An 18,052-nucleotide genomic window follows, 5' to 3' on the forward strand; every position below is an offset into this window, starting at 1 on the left:
GTGTGTAGTTGTGTGTATTTGTGTGTATTTGTGTGTAGTTGTGTGTAGTTGTCTGTAGTTGTGTGTAGTTGTGTGTAGTTGTGTGTATTTGTGTGTAGTTGTGTGTAGTTGTGTGTAGTTGTGTGTAGTTGTGTGTAGTTGTCTGTAGTTGTGTGTAGTTGTGTGTATTTGTGTGTATTTGTGTGTAGTTGTGTGTATTTGTGTGTAGTTGTGTGTAGTTGTGTGTAGTTGTGTGTAGTTGTGTGTATTTGTGTGTATTTGTGTGTAGTTGTGTGTAGTTGTCTGTAGTTGTGTGTAGTTGTCTGTAGTTGTGTGTAGTTGTGTGTAGTTGTGTGTATTTGTGTGTAGTTGTGTGTAGTTGTGTGTAGTTGTGTGTAGTTGTGTGTAGTTGTGTGTAGTTGTGTGTAGTTGTTTGTATTTGTGTGTAGTTGTGTGTGTATTTGTGTGTAGTTGTGTGTAGTTGTGTGTAGTTGTCTGTAGTTGTGTGTAGTTGTGTGTAGTTGTGTGTAGTTGTGTGTAGTTGTCTGTAGTTGTGTGTAGTTGTGTGTAGTTGTGTGTAGTTGTGTGTTGTTGTGTGTAGTTGTGTGTAGTTGTGTGTAGTTGTGTGTAGTTGTGTGTAGTTGTGTGTAGTTGTGTGTAGTTGTCTGTAGTTGTGTGTAGTTGTGTGTAGTTGTGTGTAGTTGTGTGTAGTTGTGTGTAGTTGTCTGTAGTTGTGTGTAGTTGTGTGTAGTTGTGTGTAGTTGTCTGTAGTTGTGTGTAGTTGTGTGTAGTTGTGTGTAGTTGTGTGTTGTTGTGTGTATTTGTGTGTAGTTGTGTGTAGTTGTGTGTAGTTGTGTGTTGTTGTGTGTAGTTGTGTGTAGTTGTGTGTATTTGTGTGTATTTGTGTGTAGTTGTGTGTAGTTGTGTGTAGTTGTGTGTAGTTGTGTGTAGTTGTGTGTAGTTGTGTGTAGTTGTGTGTATTTGTGTGTATTTGTGTGTAGTTGTGTGTAGTTGTGTGTAGTTGTGTGTATTTGTGTGTAGTTGTGTGTAGTTGTGTGTAGTTGTGTGTAGTTGTGTGTATTTGTGTGTAGTTGTGTGTAGTTGTGTGTAGTTGTGTGTAGTTCTTTGTATTTGTGTGTAGTTGTGTGTAGTTGTGTGTAGTTGTGTGTAGTTGTGTGTAGTTGTGTGTAGTTCTTTGTATTTGTGTGTAGTTGTGTGTAGTTGTGTGTAGTTGTGTGTAGTTGTGTGTAGTTGTGTGTAGTTGTGTGTAGTTGTGTGTAGTTATTTGTATTTGTGTGTAGTTGTGTGTAGTTGTGTGTAGTTGTGTGTAGTTGTGTGTAGTTGTGTGTATTTGTGTGTAGTTGTGTGTAGTTGTGTCTAGTTGTGTGTAGTTGTGTGTAGTTATTTGTATTTGTGTGTAGTTGTGTGTAGTTGTGTGTAGTTGTGTGTAGTTGTGTGTAGTTGTGTGTCTGCTTGGGTTTTCTGTCATTCTTTGTCCCTTCTGTGTCTTTTTTGTACCTTTCTTTTCATTCTTCATCTTTTTGGTGATTGTGTCTTCTTGTGTCTCTGTGGGATCATGTTGTGATTTTGTGGAAGTTAGTTGTGTGTTTGTAGCGGTTTAACCTCTTTCTGTTTTCTTTCTTTCTTTTTCACTTTCTTTTTTTCCCTTCACGACTCGACTACTGCAACAGCGTCCTCTACGGCATACCATCCAACCTCCTCAATAAACTCCAACATATCCAGAACTCTGCTGCCCGCCTCCTCACCCACACCCGCTCCCGAGACCACATCACCCCCATCATCCAGAACCTCCACTGGCTCCCCGTCCGTCAAAGAATCCACTTCAAAGTCCTCCTGATTTCTCACAAAGCCCTCAACAACCAGCCCCCCCCTACCTCACAGACCTGCTGCACCACCACACCCCTTCCCGCTGCCTCCGCTCATCAGAAGCCAACCTCCTATCCATCCCCACCCGCACCAATCACCGGACCTGGGGGGACAGAGCCTTCTCCGTCGCTGCCCCCTCCCTCTGGAACTCACTCCCACAACCCATCAGAGACTGCACCGACCTCACCACCTTCAAAACACTCACAAAAACTCACCTCTTCAATCTGGCTTTTCATGTGTGATTGTTTTTGTATTATTTGACTTTAACTTTAACTATATATTTATTTGTTGTTCTTTCTTCTCTTTTCTTTTCTCTTCACTATTATCTGTAAAGCGTCTTTGAGCACCTGGAAAAGCGCTAACAAATTACATCTATTATTATTATTATTATTATTTATTTTTTGTACTTTTGTAGTCATGCTGCGTGTTTCTTGGTCATTTTGTGTGCCTTTGTAATGGTTTTGTGTCTCTTTGTTTGTTGGTAATTTTGAGTGATTAGGTGTCTCTTATGTTTTTCTTTTTTATAAATTGTTGGGCGTCTCAGTCAAATTGCGTATCTTTTCCCCTTTTTTGTGTCTCGTAGAGTTTGTGTGTCTCTTTCACCTTTGTCCTGAGGGTTGCTTGTGTCAGTCAGGCCCGTCATGAATCCATCCATGATAAAGGGAGGTTAAATAAATATATCTTAGTTTCCACAACACACCTGTTTATAGCACCAGTTTCAGCCTCACAGGCGTTCTGTTGGTTTCACTCATCAGCCAATAGGAGGCCGGACCTGGACTTCCTTATTTGGACATTAACATTTTTATTATCCGTCCACTTCCTGCTGCAGACTTCTCCTCTTCTCAGTCTCACAATACAGAGATACCAAGTCTATGTTTTCTTTAGCTCTTTTGAATCTCAATAACTTTATTTACACAGGTATTTTATGTACTATCAATATAAAGTGCCAAACAAAACCATCCTGTCTCATTGTAGTATTTCTTTTGTCATTTTGTTCAGAATCAAACTGTGCATACAGACCACAAATAAGAGGACATTTGTTTGTGTATTGCGTCCTGCATTCGGCCCAATGTGAATAAAACAAAGGGCTGAAACGTCTTTTTCTTTTTCTTTGTCTTATAATTGATGTCTTTCTCGTGATGTTCTTCAAACCAATAATCTAACAATCTTTTTTATTTCTAATAACCTATACTTTTAATTTCATTTGTTTATTCAAACATCTATTGTCCTTTATTGTGTATTTCTATTATTTACATGTGTTTCTTTACAAAGAAACTACAGCACGGTCACATGACTTCACGTCACCACCGCTAAGCTAAAGGAGGCTAATGTTGGGCTATAAAGGAACTACAGCACGGTCACATGACTTCACGTCACCACCGCTAAGCTAAAGGAGGCTAATGTTGGGCTATAAAGGAACTACAGCACGGTCACATGACTTCACGTCACCACCGCTAAGCTAAAGGTGGCTAATGTTGGGCTATAAAGGAACTACAGCACGGTCACATGACTTCACGTCTCCACCGCTAAGCTAAAGGAGGCTAATGTTGGGCTAAAAGGAACTACAGCACGGTCACATGACTTCACCACCGCTAAGCTAAAGGAGGCTAATGTTGGGCTATAAAGGAACTACAGCACGGTCACATGACTTCACGTCACCACCGCTAAGCTAAAGGTGGCTAATGTCGGGCTAAAAGGAACTACAGCACGGTCACATGACTTCACGTCACCACCGCTAAGCTAAAGGAGACTAATGTTGGGCTATAAAGGAACTACAGCACGGTCACATGACTTCACGTCACCACCGCTAAGCTAAAGGTGGCTAATGTTGGGCTATAAAGGAACTACAGCACGGTCACATGACTTCACGTCACCACCGCTAAGCTAAAGGTGGCTAATGTTGGGCTATAAAGGAACTACAGCACGGTCACATGACTTCACCACCGCTAAGCTAAAGGAGGCTAATGTTGGGCTATAAAGGAACTACAGCACGGTCACATGACTTCACGTCACCACCGCTAAGCTAAAGGAGGCTAATGTTGGGCTATAAAGGAACTACAGCACGGTCACATGACTTCACGTCACCACCGCTAAGCTAAAGGTGGCTAATGTTGGGCTATAAAGGAACTACAGCACGGTCACATGACTTCACGTCACCACCGCTAAGCTAAAGGAGGCTAATGTTGGGCTATAAAGGAACTACAGCACGGTCACATGACTTCACGTTACCACCGCTAAGCTAAAGGCGGCTAATGTTGGGCTATAAAGAAACTACAGCACGGTCACATGACTTCACGTCACCACCGCTAAGCTAAAGGCGGCTAATGTTGGGCTATAAAGGAACTACAGCACGGTCACATGACTTCACCACCGCTAAGCTAAAGGAGGCTAATGTTGGGCTATAAAGGAACTACAGCACGGTCACATGACTTCACGTCACCACCGCTAAGCTAAAGGAGGCTAATGTTGGGCTATAAAGAAACTACAGCACGGTCACATGACTTCACGTCACCACCGCCAAGCTAAAGGAGGCTAATGTTGGGCTATAAAGGAACTAGAGCACGGTCACATGACTTCACCACCGCCAAGCTAAAGGAGGCTAATGTTGGGCTATAAAGGAACTACAGCACGGTCACATGACTTCACGTAACCACCGCTAAGCTAAACATTACATCACATTACATTTAGCTGAGGCTTTTATTCAAAGAGACTCACAATAAGTGCGTTCTACCAGGAAGATACAACCTTGAAGAAAACAGAATCATATAAGTTCATCAGGTTTCATAGAGCCAAACATTTCAAGTGCTACTCAACTGGCTTTAGATAAGCCAGTCCTTTATTAGTATATAAGTGCTTTGTTAGTAATTCTATCTCTGGAAGTGGAGTCCAAAGAGATGAGTTTTCAGTCTGAAGAAGATGTGTAAGCTTTCTGCTGTCCTGATTTCAATGGGGAGCTCATTCCACCATTTTGGAGCCAGGATAGCAAACCCACGTGTTTTTGCTGATGGGAACTTGGGTCCCCCTCGCAGTGCGGGTGCAGCGAGCTGTTTGGCTGATGCAGAGCGGAGTGCACGTGCTGGGGTGTACGGTTTAACCATGTCCTGGATGTAGGAAGGGCCAGATCCATTCGCAGCATGGTACGCAAGTACCAGTGTCTTGAAGTGGATTCTAGCAGTTACTGGAAGCCAGTGAAGGGAGCGGAGGAGCGGCGTGGTGTGGGAACATTTAGGAAGGTTGAAGACCAGACGAGCCGCTGCATTCTGGATGAGCTGCAGAGGTCAGAGGGCACATGCAGGTAGACCAGCCAGGAGGGAGTTGCAGTAGTCTAGGCGTGAGATGACGAGAGCCTGGACCAGAACCTGCGTCTCTTTCTGGGTCAGCTGGGGACGTGTCCTCCTGATGTTGTAAAGAGTGTATCTGCAGCAGCGGGTTGTAGCAGAGATGTTTGCAGTGAAGGACAGTTTGTTATCTAGGGTCACACCCAGATTCCTTGCAGTCTGAGTCGGGGAAACAACAGAGGGGCCGATGTTGATTGTTAGGTCAAGAGTGGGACACTCTTTTCCCGGAAGGAAAAGCAGTTCAGTCTTGTCAAGGCGGCTAATGTTGGGCGTGATGACGTTTAGTCGTTTAATTTTAAACCGCTGTTTTTAAATTCACCAGTGGGGTTTACTGACATATTTTATGTCGTAGGACAAAACGTTAAAATCTCTTCAGCTTGTGTCAGCCACAGACCTTATTACAAACGTTACGTACAACCAAAAACACTTTCAGAAAAAAACATTCTCTTCCAGGCCAGGAAGTGGTCAAATGCTGACTAACACCGTTCTAACAAGTCACCAGCAAACGCCTTGTTAAGCATTAGAGCATTTCTCTCCATAAACTGAACCCATTTGCAGTTTCAGATTATGATGTATTTGATGCTTGTTTCTTAAAGTTTCGGTGTGAAAAGCAGCAGGACTTTGTTTCTACAGGTGATCTGAGGCGTGGCTGAAGACTGCATCACCATCCTCATAATCAATACTGAGTGGGAGGCGGGGGGAACTACAGGGAGCGGCTCATTTATTGCCCCCAGAGAGGGTAAAGTTCTCCGGTTAGAGATACAGACGTCACATTAACAACGGCAGAGGAACAGACTGACTTCTGCCTCTCCGGCTTCACCACCGAACCAAGGCCCTGCGACCTGCCATTGTTGAAGGCTTTTTTTCTTATTTAATTTGGATTTGTTCTTCTTTGTCACCATGTCGACGGCTGTGGAAGCGGTCGGGTTCATCATGTGCATCATCAGCTGGTTGATCACCGGATCAGCGCTGGCCAACGACTACTGGAAGATCTCCTCGGTGTCCGGCAGCGTCATCATCTCTCAGAGGCAGTTTGAGAACCTGTGGCATTCCTGCGCCGAAAATAGCGCCGGAATCGCCGAGTGTCGAGACTTCGAGTCGCTGCTCGCCCTCCCCGGTAAGTCAAAGTCAAAGTCAACTTTATTGTCAATCTTTCAGTTTGTGTGTACAGACAGAGAGATCGAAATACCGTTTCCCACAATCCAGAATTTCAAAAATACGAGTATATATAAAATGATGTAAACAAATATTTATATCCTATATATACACAATCCACATATACAACATATCAGTCACTTAAGATAAGATGGACCTCTATTGATCCCCGTAGGGAAGTTATAAGGTGTTGTAGCAACAACAGAACAAGACAGAATCAAAGATAGTACACATGGAATTATAAGAATACAAAATCAGTTATAAGCTTACCAATAATATTTACAACCTTTTACGTTTTATAAAATGGGGAACATAACTTACTAACAAGATGGCGCCGTGTCTTTTGCTCCTCTCAAACTCATCTTTTTCAAAGATTGAATTCAAGATTCAAAGGTTTTATCATCATGTGCTCAGAAGCTACGGAGTAGAAATGGCAATGAAATTCTTCAGACCTGAGCTCCTCCAACAACGCAACATAAAATACAAAAATACAAAATAAAGTGTAAAAAGTCTATATAGATGTAAAAAGAATATGATACGTACAAGAACAGAATATGAAATAAAATAATGTAAATCAAGCAAAGTTAAGATGGAGCTCTTTTGACCCCCGCAGGGAAATGAAGGAGCAACAGAACAAGACAGAATCAAAGTGCATATGGGACTAAAAGAATAAAATAATGAACCTACCGATTATATTTACAAGTTGGTCAAAAAGTTTCCCAACACTAACAAATAAAACTCATTAGAGTAAAAGGCAAAGAGTTCTTGTTTCCAAGTTCCAATAGAAAGAAAGCACGAGTCTTATAGATAGAGGTTGGGAACTGTTGTTGGTAAAAGATGAATAAAATAAAACCGTATATAAGGACTAAAAAGACAAAGACAGATTCAGTAACGATGTTGCTACGCCTCAAATGTAAATGTGGGCAATTTAGGGACTGTGAAAAAAAGAATGAGAGTTAATAGGCGGAGAAATGGCTAAATAATAAAGTGCCTTCCTGCTGGAGTTTCATCATCTGGCACTTTTTAAATAATTTCTTCAAACACACAAATTTGGAAATTAAATCGTCTGCAATTTTTCGTTTTTCTTCACAATCTTTTTTTCCTTCTTTTTAAACGATCGTCAATTTAATTTGTCCTGTTCTTTCTTTTTTTCAGCAGATTTGCATACAACAACAATAATAATAATAAAAGTGGCAGGATATATCATCGAAACAATGACGAAAAAGCTTTTTTTTAAAGTAAATAACTGGCATAAAACAATGACAAAAATATCTATAACTTTTTGTTTACTCAAAAAAAAAATCAGTGGGAAAAGATATGTAATTTGAAACTGATGAGGTGATTGAAGCTCAACTTGATTGGACATGGGGTCATGGGCTGCTGGATGAAGTCAATAATCACCAAGTTTCAGGTTCTGATAGCAAAGAAGGTTAAAAACATCATTAACTTTCAGCTCGTTGATCAGTGGAGCTTCTAACTCTTATCAAATTAGTTTTTTCTGCATATTTAAAAGCATAGGTACAGAAATACAGGCCAGCATGCCATGTGGCACGACCTCAGAACTCTCGTCCAAAGGTTGGTCGATTTACAGCCACAAGTTTCCCGCCTGAAACTGAACGAAGCCACTGCTTATTAAAGTTTATTACAAAGAAGACTTTATACATAGCATGTTTAATCGTAAATATTAGTTAATTTACTTTACAGCGAGACTGTTTTCTTCCTGCCGTGATGCTTCTGAAGCATTATCTTTTGGGCGCCATTTTGAGTCTCATCCTCCTCTGGCGGTAAAATGGAGGGAAACTCCATCTCGATGTTTTACAATCGCTTTACTTTCACTTCAGTCTGGTTACACTCATTTAGTTTTATATTAAGAACATACTCAGTCAAAGGAGTGCCATAAAAAACAAGAGTATACATTTACAAACATATGAAATGATTGATAAATTAAAAATAATACATATACATCGAACTAATGGAAAATAACATGTCAATAATAAAATGAAAAATATGTAAGTAAAATGTAGAGAGAAAAAAACTCATAATAACAAAACTTTTAATTTAATCTCAAATGGCATACAAATAACTTTTTTTATGTTATTTATTCATTATTATATGTAATTGATTTATTTTGAATGCTTTTATTTTTCCTTATGAATGAACTTTATTCACAGGTTTACTATAAAAGGTCTCTTTGAGGGACATCCATGAGGATGTATTTATGTTTGTTGCTAAAAAGCCCCCCCCCCGTAGAAATTAAAACTCTTGATTAGGTGCACAATAAGGAACCTAGATCTATAGCATTGCTCGTCAGTGTGATTATTGAACGGCATGATTCATTCTGTCTCCAGCTCACTGAAATTCTGTGAGGATCGTAAAAAGGTGCGGCAGGTTTTTATGATCATTAGAGGTCATCTTGTCAATAAGTTACAGCAGCAGTAACTCTCTGGATCATATAATGTGACTTCCACTTCCTCCTTCCCTTTTTCTACTTCAGTATGGTCTCATGTCAGGGGAAAACACTGAAGGTTATGATATATTTTAATAGTTTACTGTGTTTTCATTTGATTCCCATTATTGTATTTGTGAGAGTGACCCTTAAACTCCATGTCTCCATGCTGTAATGTTCAAAAAGCTCTTTATTGTTCTCATACTGTCTATCACCTCTTTTCACCCTCTGTCTGAAACCAGAGCCCAGTCTGCTCTGATTGGTTAGCAGGCTCTGTTGTGATTGGTCAACCACTTAGAGATTACATTACATCACATGTCACTTGTTAGACGCTTTTATCCAAAGCGACTTACATACTCAATACTGTGGGCAATCCCCACAGGAGCACTTTGGGGTGAAGTGTCTCAGGGACACAACGACATGTTGACTGCAGTGGGGTTTGAACCTGTGAACCCTGATCCAAACACCAACGCACAAACCACTGCACCACACGCCTCAAGAGATGTCCCGACCATTAGCCTATCACGTACAATGTGTTGGACCGCTAGCCAATAGGAGCGCGAGTGTTCCATAGTGGTGTCTATGGTCGTTTCTCAATCTCGAGGATGCTGGCTTGGTAGTCGCGTACTTCCAAGTCACTTCCTTCAGAAACGAAGCAAGTATACTTCCAAGCCACGGCTTCGGAAAATGAAGAAGAATGGAACAGGCTAACAAGTGTGCCACTCTCTCTAACGGTTTCAACATAAACTGTACCGAAAATAAATACCTCACGATGTCTATCTAATTATGAACTTGCTTTACTTTCACGGAACACATTTTTGGTGATAACAAAGTAACATATTTACCAACACATGTTCTACGCCACTACATACTTACATTTAAATGTGTGCTGCGTCGGTTCAGCCATTCTCCGCAAGTTTCTTTGAAATTGGTCCGTGTGCAAAGCATTGTGGGGATTTTAAGGACACGAAGTCTACCCATGTGCAGCCTCGAAATTACCCCCAAACCAAGGACGCGGCCTTGGTGGAATTCCAAGTATGCTGGAGATTGGAACGGTCCTGCTGCGCCACTTGATGACGTAGCATTCTTTAAATATTGGCTTGGAAGCCAGTTTCCTCGCGATTGAGAAACGGCCTCTGTGTTCCGGAAGTAAACACCGGAGTCCAATGGAGGCGTTTCAGGCGCTTTTTGAGGGATTTTAGCCAGACCACGTACATGCATTAAAACCTATAGAAAACACTACAGGAAAGGGAAAACCCCAAAAAGCAGGAAAGGGCTTCTTTAAATACATATTCAGTATTAAGTCAGTTTAAATGTGAACTTTGTAAACGATTCGCACATTGTCTTTAAAGGACTAAAAAATAAGAAAAGTCGGTTTAAAATGTGTGTTAGAGTTTAACTTTATCCCTTTTGATAAATCAACAATGCACATTTATGAATATCTTTCTGAAAACCCCATTTATATATATTATATATTATAGGACTACATGTTTTAACACTTTTTTCAACATGCTTTGGCAATATTGTGTTTTTTATATGGTCATGCCAATAAAGCTTCTTTTGAATTAGAATTTTCTAAATATATCTCTCTCTGTCTGCAGCTCACATCCAGGCGTGTCGCGCTCTGATGATCATCTCTCTGATGCTCGGACTCGGAGGGATGGTCGTCGCTCTGCTCGGACTCAAGTGCATCAAGATCGGATCGGCCACCGAACAAACCAAGGCCAAGATGGCCGTCATCGGGGGAATCCTGAGTATCCTCGGTGGTGAGTTACTGTTAGAAAACTCCCACTCGTCACCGGCTTGAGCTTCAATCTCAGGATCCATGTATCTGTGATCCTCTCCAGAATGGCTGTAGTCAAAATCTCAAAATTCAGACTTTTTCTCAAATATCTCAAAATTCTGACTTTTTCTCAAAAATATCAAAATTCTGACTTTTTCTGAAATATCTGACTTTTCTCAAAAGTTCTGACTTTTTCTTAAAAATTCTGACTTTTTCTCAAAAATTCTGACTTTTTCTCAAAAATATCAAAATTATGACTTTTTCTAAACACTTAAAAATGTTAATAATCCCTGGTCCCCGGCTTGAGCTTGAACCTCAGGATCCATGTATCTGTGATCCTCTCCAGAATGGAAGTAGTCATCACATACAGAGCATCAACTAGTTCCTGAACAGTGTCCTTCACATGCTGATATCCAAGAGAGGGAGTTCCACAGTCACAAGATGGAGGAATAGAAAGCAGTATTCAATGTTTACTTCAGATTAGCTCCACGTCAGAAATGATCATGCTTGTCATATGTCTCTCTCCATAGAGGCTGAATCATCATGTTAATCACATAGCTATCATATGCCTCAAACAGTCCTGATGCTCTTCTAGGTAATCACACATCCTGTCATGTTCACAGCTACAGTTGGGATACCTTTGTTAGCATGTGGACTCTGAGATTGGAAGAGCACATTCACTATTTTCCTAACAGTTACCCTGCCAAAGATGGAGAAAAGTCTCCATTCACAAGAGGTGGAGGGAGTATAGAGAGCTACAGTGATGACGGTAGTTTGTAGGTGGACCCTGAAGGCAGCAATTCCCCGGTTCCCGCCACAAAAATCCAATGGGATTTCTCCATGTGATTTTGGATTATTGCTCAAGATAATCTCTGGTGTAATCATTTACACCTGATATGGGGCAAATCATTCTAAATGTAAGCATTTTAAGGAACTTCATTTTCAGGATCCCTGTTGACTTTCAGAAACGTTGCAAATATAAAAACACAAATGTACAAATGAAGAAACATCTCCAGCAACTCAACAACACATGCAGCGTTTAGAGAACATTCAGCAACTTGAGGAGACATGCGCAGCGTTTACTAAAAGCTGCAAATACAAAACGCTGAAGAAGCTCAAAACACAACGGAGACCAGGGGACACTAAAGAGTGACGCACACAGCTGGAGACCAGGGGACACTAAAGAGTGACGCACACAGCTGGAGACCAGGGGACACTAAAGAGTGACTAAAACTGTTTTGTGTGCCTGCAGGTCTGTGCTGCATGATCGCAGCTTCGTGGTACGCCTCCAGAGTCGTGGAGGACTTCCATGATCCGTTCACCGGGGGCGTGAAGTGAGTCCAGAAGAAACACACAGAAACTAAAACATTTATAATGATATAAACTTTATTTATGCAGCACTTGTCAACTCACAATGTAAAAAAAAACATTTTGTGATATTTGGAGGAAAAATGTCATTATAATTCAGAGGGAATAATTCAAGGTTGGTCGAATGTTTCAGAGAAATTATTTAAATATATTTAAGTCGAAACGATTAAGGAAAAAACATCAACGATTGAAAAGTTGCTGAAGTTGATTGCAGAAGCAGTGTAATAATGTTAAACTAGTAAATGAAATAACAAATGTTTGTCTCTCACCCTGTGTGTGTGTGTGTGTGTGTGTGTGTGTGTTTGTGTGTGTGTGTGTGCAGGTTTGAGCTGAGCACCGGTCTCTACATGGGGTGGGGGGGGTCGAGTCTCTCCATCTTGGGCGGAGCTTTACTCTGCGCGGCCTGTAAGAGAGCCTCACCTGCAGGAAAGAAAGGGTAAGCCCCGCCCCCTCACCTGAGCTTCCTTCTCTGATTTATTTACTTATTTACCAATGTATTTATTTGTTTTTTCTCATGTTCAACTCACTGTAAACTCATTTATTATAAATAACTAATTAAATAACATTTCATCAGGTTTTGTGGGATATTTCAAAGAAGTATATTCGAATATTTGACCTAATTTCAAAATTAAAGCTTTTAAACAAATGTTTTTCTTTCTTCTAAGAAAAGTAATTTATTGCTTTTTATTTATCGCAATAATGTATTTCTTAGATTGTCTTTATTAATGATCTATTAATAGAGTATCTTTACTTAAAAAAATATTATTGACGATATCTATCGACCTGCAGCACATTACATTTTTATTAAAATAAATTCATTTCCAAAGAGTTTTTAGAGATATGTTTTGCTATTAAGAGTCCAAAATGTCTGCTTTGAAAAAATTATCTTTCTTTTTTCTCAAATTGTAAAAATGTTCATGACTTTTCTTCTTGTTTTGCAGCGGCTATTATGGAACCAAGCCTCAGAAAGTCTACACGGCAACAGCCAAATCTGAGCCAGATTCTTCAGCCAGAGCATACGTCTAAACTTATTTCTGCAGACTCTCTCCGGGAGACACCGAGTCCCTGAGACACAACACACACACACACATACACACACACACACACACACACACACACACACACACACACACACACACACACTAACATAACATATGGACATGCCGTTTGTTTTCCGTCCTTTTGTAGTGTTTGCTTATTTTTCTAAAGAGTTTTTGATGTGAAATCTGAAATCGTAAATGTTGGGGAAGATTTGTGGATGATTGTTAATGATTGTGTAATTCTGTTTGACTGTATCTAATCTGAATAAAGTCTGTATGACATAATAAATGAGGGTTTTAAAGGTAAAGTGCATACTACTTTCCTGTTGATGAAACACACACATCAGATACAATTTGAAATGTAATTTAAAATTATTAAAAATATAAAAAAAGACATGTGACTCATTTGGTTCAGCGATATTTGCTATTATACAATTAAATGATGTTGCAGGTAATGTGGAGTCAATGATTATGATTATGATTATTAATATTATATTATAAATTATAAATTGTATTATAGCGATTTAAAAAACAAAGACACTTCATAAAAACAGTCATTTTAAATAACTTGAATAACCCCTAACTCAATACTTCTAGAACATGGAAGCTCGTTGTACTTTTTACTCTAAGTTAAAGCAAAGGGCAAAGCCAGTTTATTCACACAGCACCTTCGACACAAGGCAATGCAAAGTGCTTTACATAAAAGAAAGACATTAAGAGCATTGAGAAATAGTGCAGCAGAAACGCATTATAAAATGGCATTTCAAAACAATCATTAAAAAGCAAAGAGAATTAAATAAACATAAAACAAGATAATATATAAAATACATGAATAAAAGTTACAGTGCAGAGTAAGATGTGAATAAATCAATTAAAAGCAGCGGCAAGAAGAAAAGTCATTTTAAAAGGACCTGCAGGTTTCTGATCATTTGTTCCAGATGTTTGGAGCATAATAACTGAACGTCTCCAGGTTGAGTTCTGACTCTGGGGACAGGAAGCTGACCAGAAGACCTGAGAGATCTGGATGGTTCATCATTTAGCAGGAGGTCAGAAATGTATTTTGGGCCTAAACCATTCAGTGCTTTATAAACCAGCAGCAGTATTTTGAACAGACAGGAAGCCAGCGTAAAAGCAGCAGCGATCTAATATATATTTTTTTGAAACCTGTAAAGACACCAGACCCGGCGCGCGCTGTGTAATAAACACGTTTTATTTTTTAATTATAAACTGTGAACTTTAAGGCTACGATGTATGTGATGTCAGATAGTAATATGAGAATAATAAATGAAAAACAGGTATGAAATACTATGGGACACTAAAACAAGAATGGAGTTTAAAAGGGGAGTGATTTGTAAAATATCCATAAAGCAAAAGTAAATCTGATTACAGTTCTGTTTCAAATGGGTGTTGAGAGATGTGTCCATAGATCTCTTCATGTTGCTCTCTAAGTGCACCAGATTGATGCTTTTAACTTCAACATTTAAAACAACAATCTTCCCGGGGGAATGCCCCCGGACCCCTCTAGAGAAGGTTAGGTCCACCCCCCACTTAAAAAAATAGCACTTTCCCCCCTACCTCCTACACCTATATGGCGCCGTGAGCTGATTATCGAGCCTTCATTGTAAGAGTCGCGGGTACACTGTGAATGTGCGTGTGGGGAGTGTTGCAGTATAAAACTCCAATGTATCGCCCGGTGACTTAATGGGAAACTCTAAATGTTTGAGCACCCATAAAAAACAGGACCAGTGTGAAATATTTTATATATTTTTTTCTGGGATAGTTTTAAGAGACATTCGACTCTTAGAAATATATAAAAAGCTTTCTTTCTTTTTTTAATATATTTAAGTTATTTGAATGCTATTTATTTATTGCAATTAAATCTTTTTTTTTTAATTCCATACATTTTTTTAAACATATATTTATTCAACATGTATTATTCAGATTAAACCCTTTGTATACACTCTATGCTTTAAATGGGATAACTACGCCGCCTGCTGTTTCAAATGTGTATCAGCATCGAGATTACGGGTTAACCCCATAGCAACAGCATAGCAACCGCATAGTAACCGCATAGCAACGGAGGATCTTCTGAGGTAAGGTGTGTCAAATATCTGGGGATAAAATGAAGTTTTTACTTACTTGAGAAGCTCATAAAAGTTAAGCTGGCTTTACTTGGTTGAATATGAACTGTTTATGATTAAATTCGCCATGTTTTTGTTAAATTGACTTTTCGTTTTATATGTTTTATTCAGGGTATATATCTCACTAATGTAGCTAGCTAACAGGCTAACCTTAGCGTGATGTTTTCAGACGGAGCATGCGCAGTGTGTCCCACAGATTAAAGCGGTGTGAAGTAACTAAATAGATTTACTCAAGTACTGTACTTAAGTACTATTCTGAGGTACTTGTACTTCTACTCCACTATATTTCAGGGGTAAATGGTGTACTTTTACTCCACTACATGTATTAATACCTTTAGTTGCTTTCCAGATCTGGATTAATGGTGTGAAATATAATCAACACTTAAATAAGACTTTAGTTACACCTGGAGTGATTTCACAAGCTACTAATGTAATATTTCTACTTTTACTTAAATATCATATCCAAGTACTTCTTCCACCTATAACATAAATGGTTAACTTGCTGTGCTAAATGTGCTAATGTAATCCTTTTGAAGATTCTCTTATTAACAAAGGATGTTTGTCGACACAGACGACCGTTTATTTCTGTCTTCTGTCCTAAATGCAGATGTGGAATAAAGAGTAGTTCCGGTGATTCAGACTATAGACATCCGACCGAGGTCACAGATGGAAAGGTAAGATCCAGAGAAACTGAGGGACTGAAAGGTGAGTGGCTGATCTTTGTGGTACTGACTAAGGCAATGTCAGGAAAATATCCAGAAGGAATATGTGTGATTCAACATTAATAAAATAGATATAAAAGGGTTAATCCACTAAGTCTGTGTTCACCATGTCATTGGTAGATTGAAACTAACATGTTACATTATCACAGGAAGACACAATCAATTATTTTGCCAAATAACAACATACATTTGTCAAAAGAGGGTAAATGTGCAATGTGGTGATTTAACTAGCTACTAATACAAAAAAGGTGAATGGAAAGCCTACTATTGAGCATCACATTAGGACTGTCTGAGAATTAAGGGTTCAAGCTAAACAAGTATTAGAAGATTAAGATCAGAATAGAAAAATCCTTTATTCAACCCACAGCGGTGAAATAACAGCACAGTGACAATTCAGATATAAGGCACAAATACAGTAGAGTAATACAGTAGAAGAGGCAAGCACACTATAGTAACATAAGATACTGTTTGATTTATTTTCAATTCTAAAAACACTTTTTAAGCGTAACTTTCGTTCGAGAACTAACAGAATATTTAATGATTTATTTGCTGAATTTTATGAAGTCGGATGACTTTGTTTACTTCCCTACGACATGGAATTTGTCCAATTTCCTCAAGGACGGACTAAAGAGGGAACCGGTAAGTATATTAAGTTAAACCTCAAGTAGCTCTGCTAAATTAGCGTTCGCATGTTTTACACTGTAATGCTGACTATAATTTTTCTTTCTTGTAACCCTGAATCAAATTTAAAGCTAACAATCGTACAGAGCTGGGAGAAGAACTCTAATATTTTACTTTCATTAGTGTAAACATACTTGCAAATGTACAAGTTCAATAGTCTTATAGCTCATACAATTCACATTAGTTAAGGTTAATGTGAGTTGTGTTTGCATCTTGAGCTAGCTGTGCATGCATATTATTGACTTAGCTAGCAGCAGTGTGTGAGGTTATCAAAATGTCAGATAAATGATTGATAAAACGTACCTCTAGTGAACATATGTGTGGAAATAAACAGATAGTTATCATTAATGGAGAGAAAAAGTGCAGTGAAGCGATTTATATCATTATCTTTCAATGTTTGTGTCATTGTGTATATTTGTGCAGCTTTAAGTTTTGTTTACCATATCAAGAGCAACACCCGTTTGCCACTATCGTGTCCATTTATCGTGAATGGTGAAATTGACCATCGAGGCGTACATTGTCACAGCCTATTTGTAATTTCTGCATTTTCTTTATTTGATTCTACATATTTTTTTCGGTAAGTAGCCTAACGGTAAGTATTTTATCACAATATATACAAAATAAGTTACTCTGTAATTAGAAGACTACTATATTGATCCGGCCTGTTTACTCAAGTAGCTCTGCAAGCATCAGCATGTTTTACACTCTAAGGCTGACTTACATTTTCTCGTTGGTTTTCTTGCAACACTGAATCTAATTTAAAGCTGTAGACCTCGAAGAAGCACTCCATTATGTTTACTTTCATTTAGTGTTAAAAATACTCAAGTTAAGTACTTGCAAATATTAAGTACAGTACTTGATTACTTTCCAAGCTTATATAATTCACATTAGTTAATGTTACGGTTAATGTGAGTTGTGTTTGCATCTCGAGCTAGCTGTGCATGCATATTATTGACTTAGCTAGCAGCAGTGTGTGGTTATCAAAATGTCAGATAAATGATTGATAAAATGTATCTCTAGTGAACATATGTGTGGAAATAGTCGGATAGTTATTATTAATGGACATAACAAGTGCAGTGAAGCGATTTATATCATTACCTTTCAGTCTCTGTGTCATTGTGTATATTTGTGAAGCTTTAAGTGTTGTTTACCGTATCGAGAGCAACACCCGTTTGCCCGTATCGTGTCGATTTGTCGTGAATGGTGAAGTCTTGCGATCTAAGCCAACACTGTCACAGCCTATTTGTAAAGTCAACATTTTCTATATTTGATTCTACATATTTTAACTGTAAGTGTTCTATCACAATTATATATAGAATAAGTGACTCTGTCATTAGTACTTTATTGACACAGACTGTTTAATACATCTATATCGGCTTTGGTTCTTTGAGGTAATAGTGTCTTAAAATAAGATTTTAATTTGAGCAAACCCAGTCAGAAGCAGAAGGCTTAAATGTTGTCCAAGCTAGTTAAAAGTGCATAATGTATACATTTATATTTAACTTAAGCATT

At 38.8% G+C, this 18,052-nt stretch overlaps 2 protein-coding genes across 5 annotated transcripts in view; both read left to right on the top strand.

Moving 5' to 3' along the window:
- The first annotated feature begins 5,963 nt into the window (after positions 1-5,963).
- cldn15la (claudin 15-like a) lies at positions 5,964-13,390 on the top strand. The gene is made up of 5 exons (XM_079649027.1): positions 5,964-6,321; positions 10,407-10,571; positions 11,841-11,922; positions 12,279-12,392; positions 12,898-13,390. The coding sequence occupies exons 1-5, from the start codon at positions 6,105-6,107 to the stop codon at positions 12,980-12,982; spliced, it is 663 nt and encodes a 220-aa protein (XP_079505153.1). The 5' UTR covers positions 5,964-6,104; the 3' UTR covers positions 12,983-13,390.
- Positions 13,391-15,706: 2,316 nt separating this feature from the next.
- The window catches only part of LOC307018670 (S-arrestin-like), a 63,378-nt gene continuing 61,032 nt past the window's right edge, over positions 15,707-18,052 (top strand). For 2 of the 4 annotated variants that reach the window (XM_079649024.1, XM_079649022.1), the window contains exon 1: positions 15,709-15,811. The gene's annotated coding sequence lies outside the window, so the exon portion shown is untranslated. Of the gene's footprint in view, positions 15,812-18,052 lie in introns of all 4 variants that reach the window. The other 2 variants (XM_079649023.1, XM_079649021.1) reach the window with 2 other exon arrangements.

This window comes from Notothenia rossii (assembly GCF_949606895.1).
Source record: "Notothenia rossii genome assembly, chromosome: 9".
Classification (NCBI taxonomy): Eukaryota; Metazoa; Chordata; class Actinopteri; order Perciformes; family Nototheniidae; genus Notothenia; species Notothenia rossii.

Bases quoted from the DNA above. Each gene is read 5' to 3' on its own strand.
- cldn15la (XM_079649027.1), top strand. From the start codon at position 6,105: ATGTCGACGGCTGTGGAAGCGGTCGGGTTCATCATGTGCATCATCAGC. The intron at 10,572-11,840 runs GTGAGTTACTGT...GTGTGCCTGCAG, and splicing joins AATCCTGAGTATCCTCGGTG to GTCTGTGCTGCATGATCGCA. The intron at 12,393-12,897 runs GTAAGCCCCGCC...CTTGTTTTGCAG, and splicing joins TCACCTGCAGGAAAGAAAGG to CGGCTATTATGGAACCAAGC.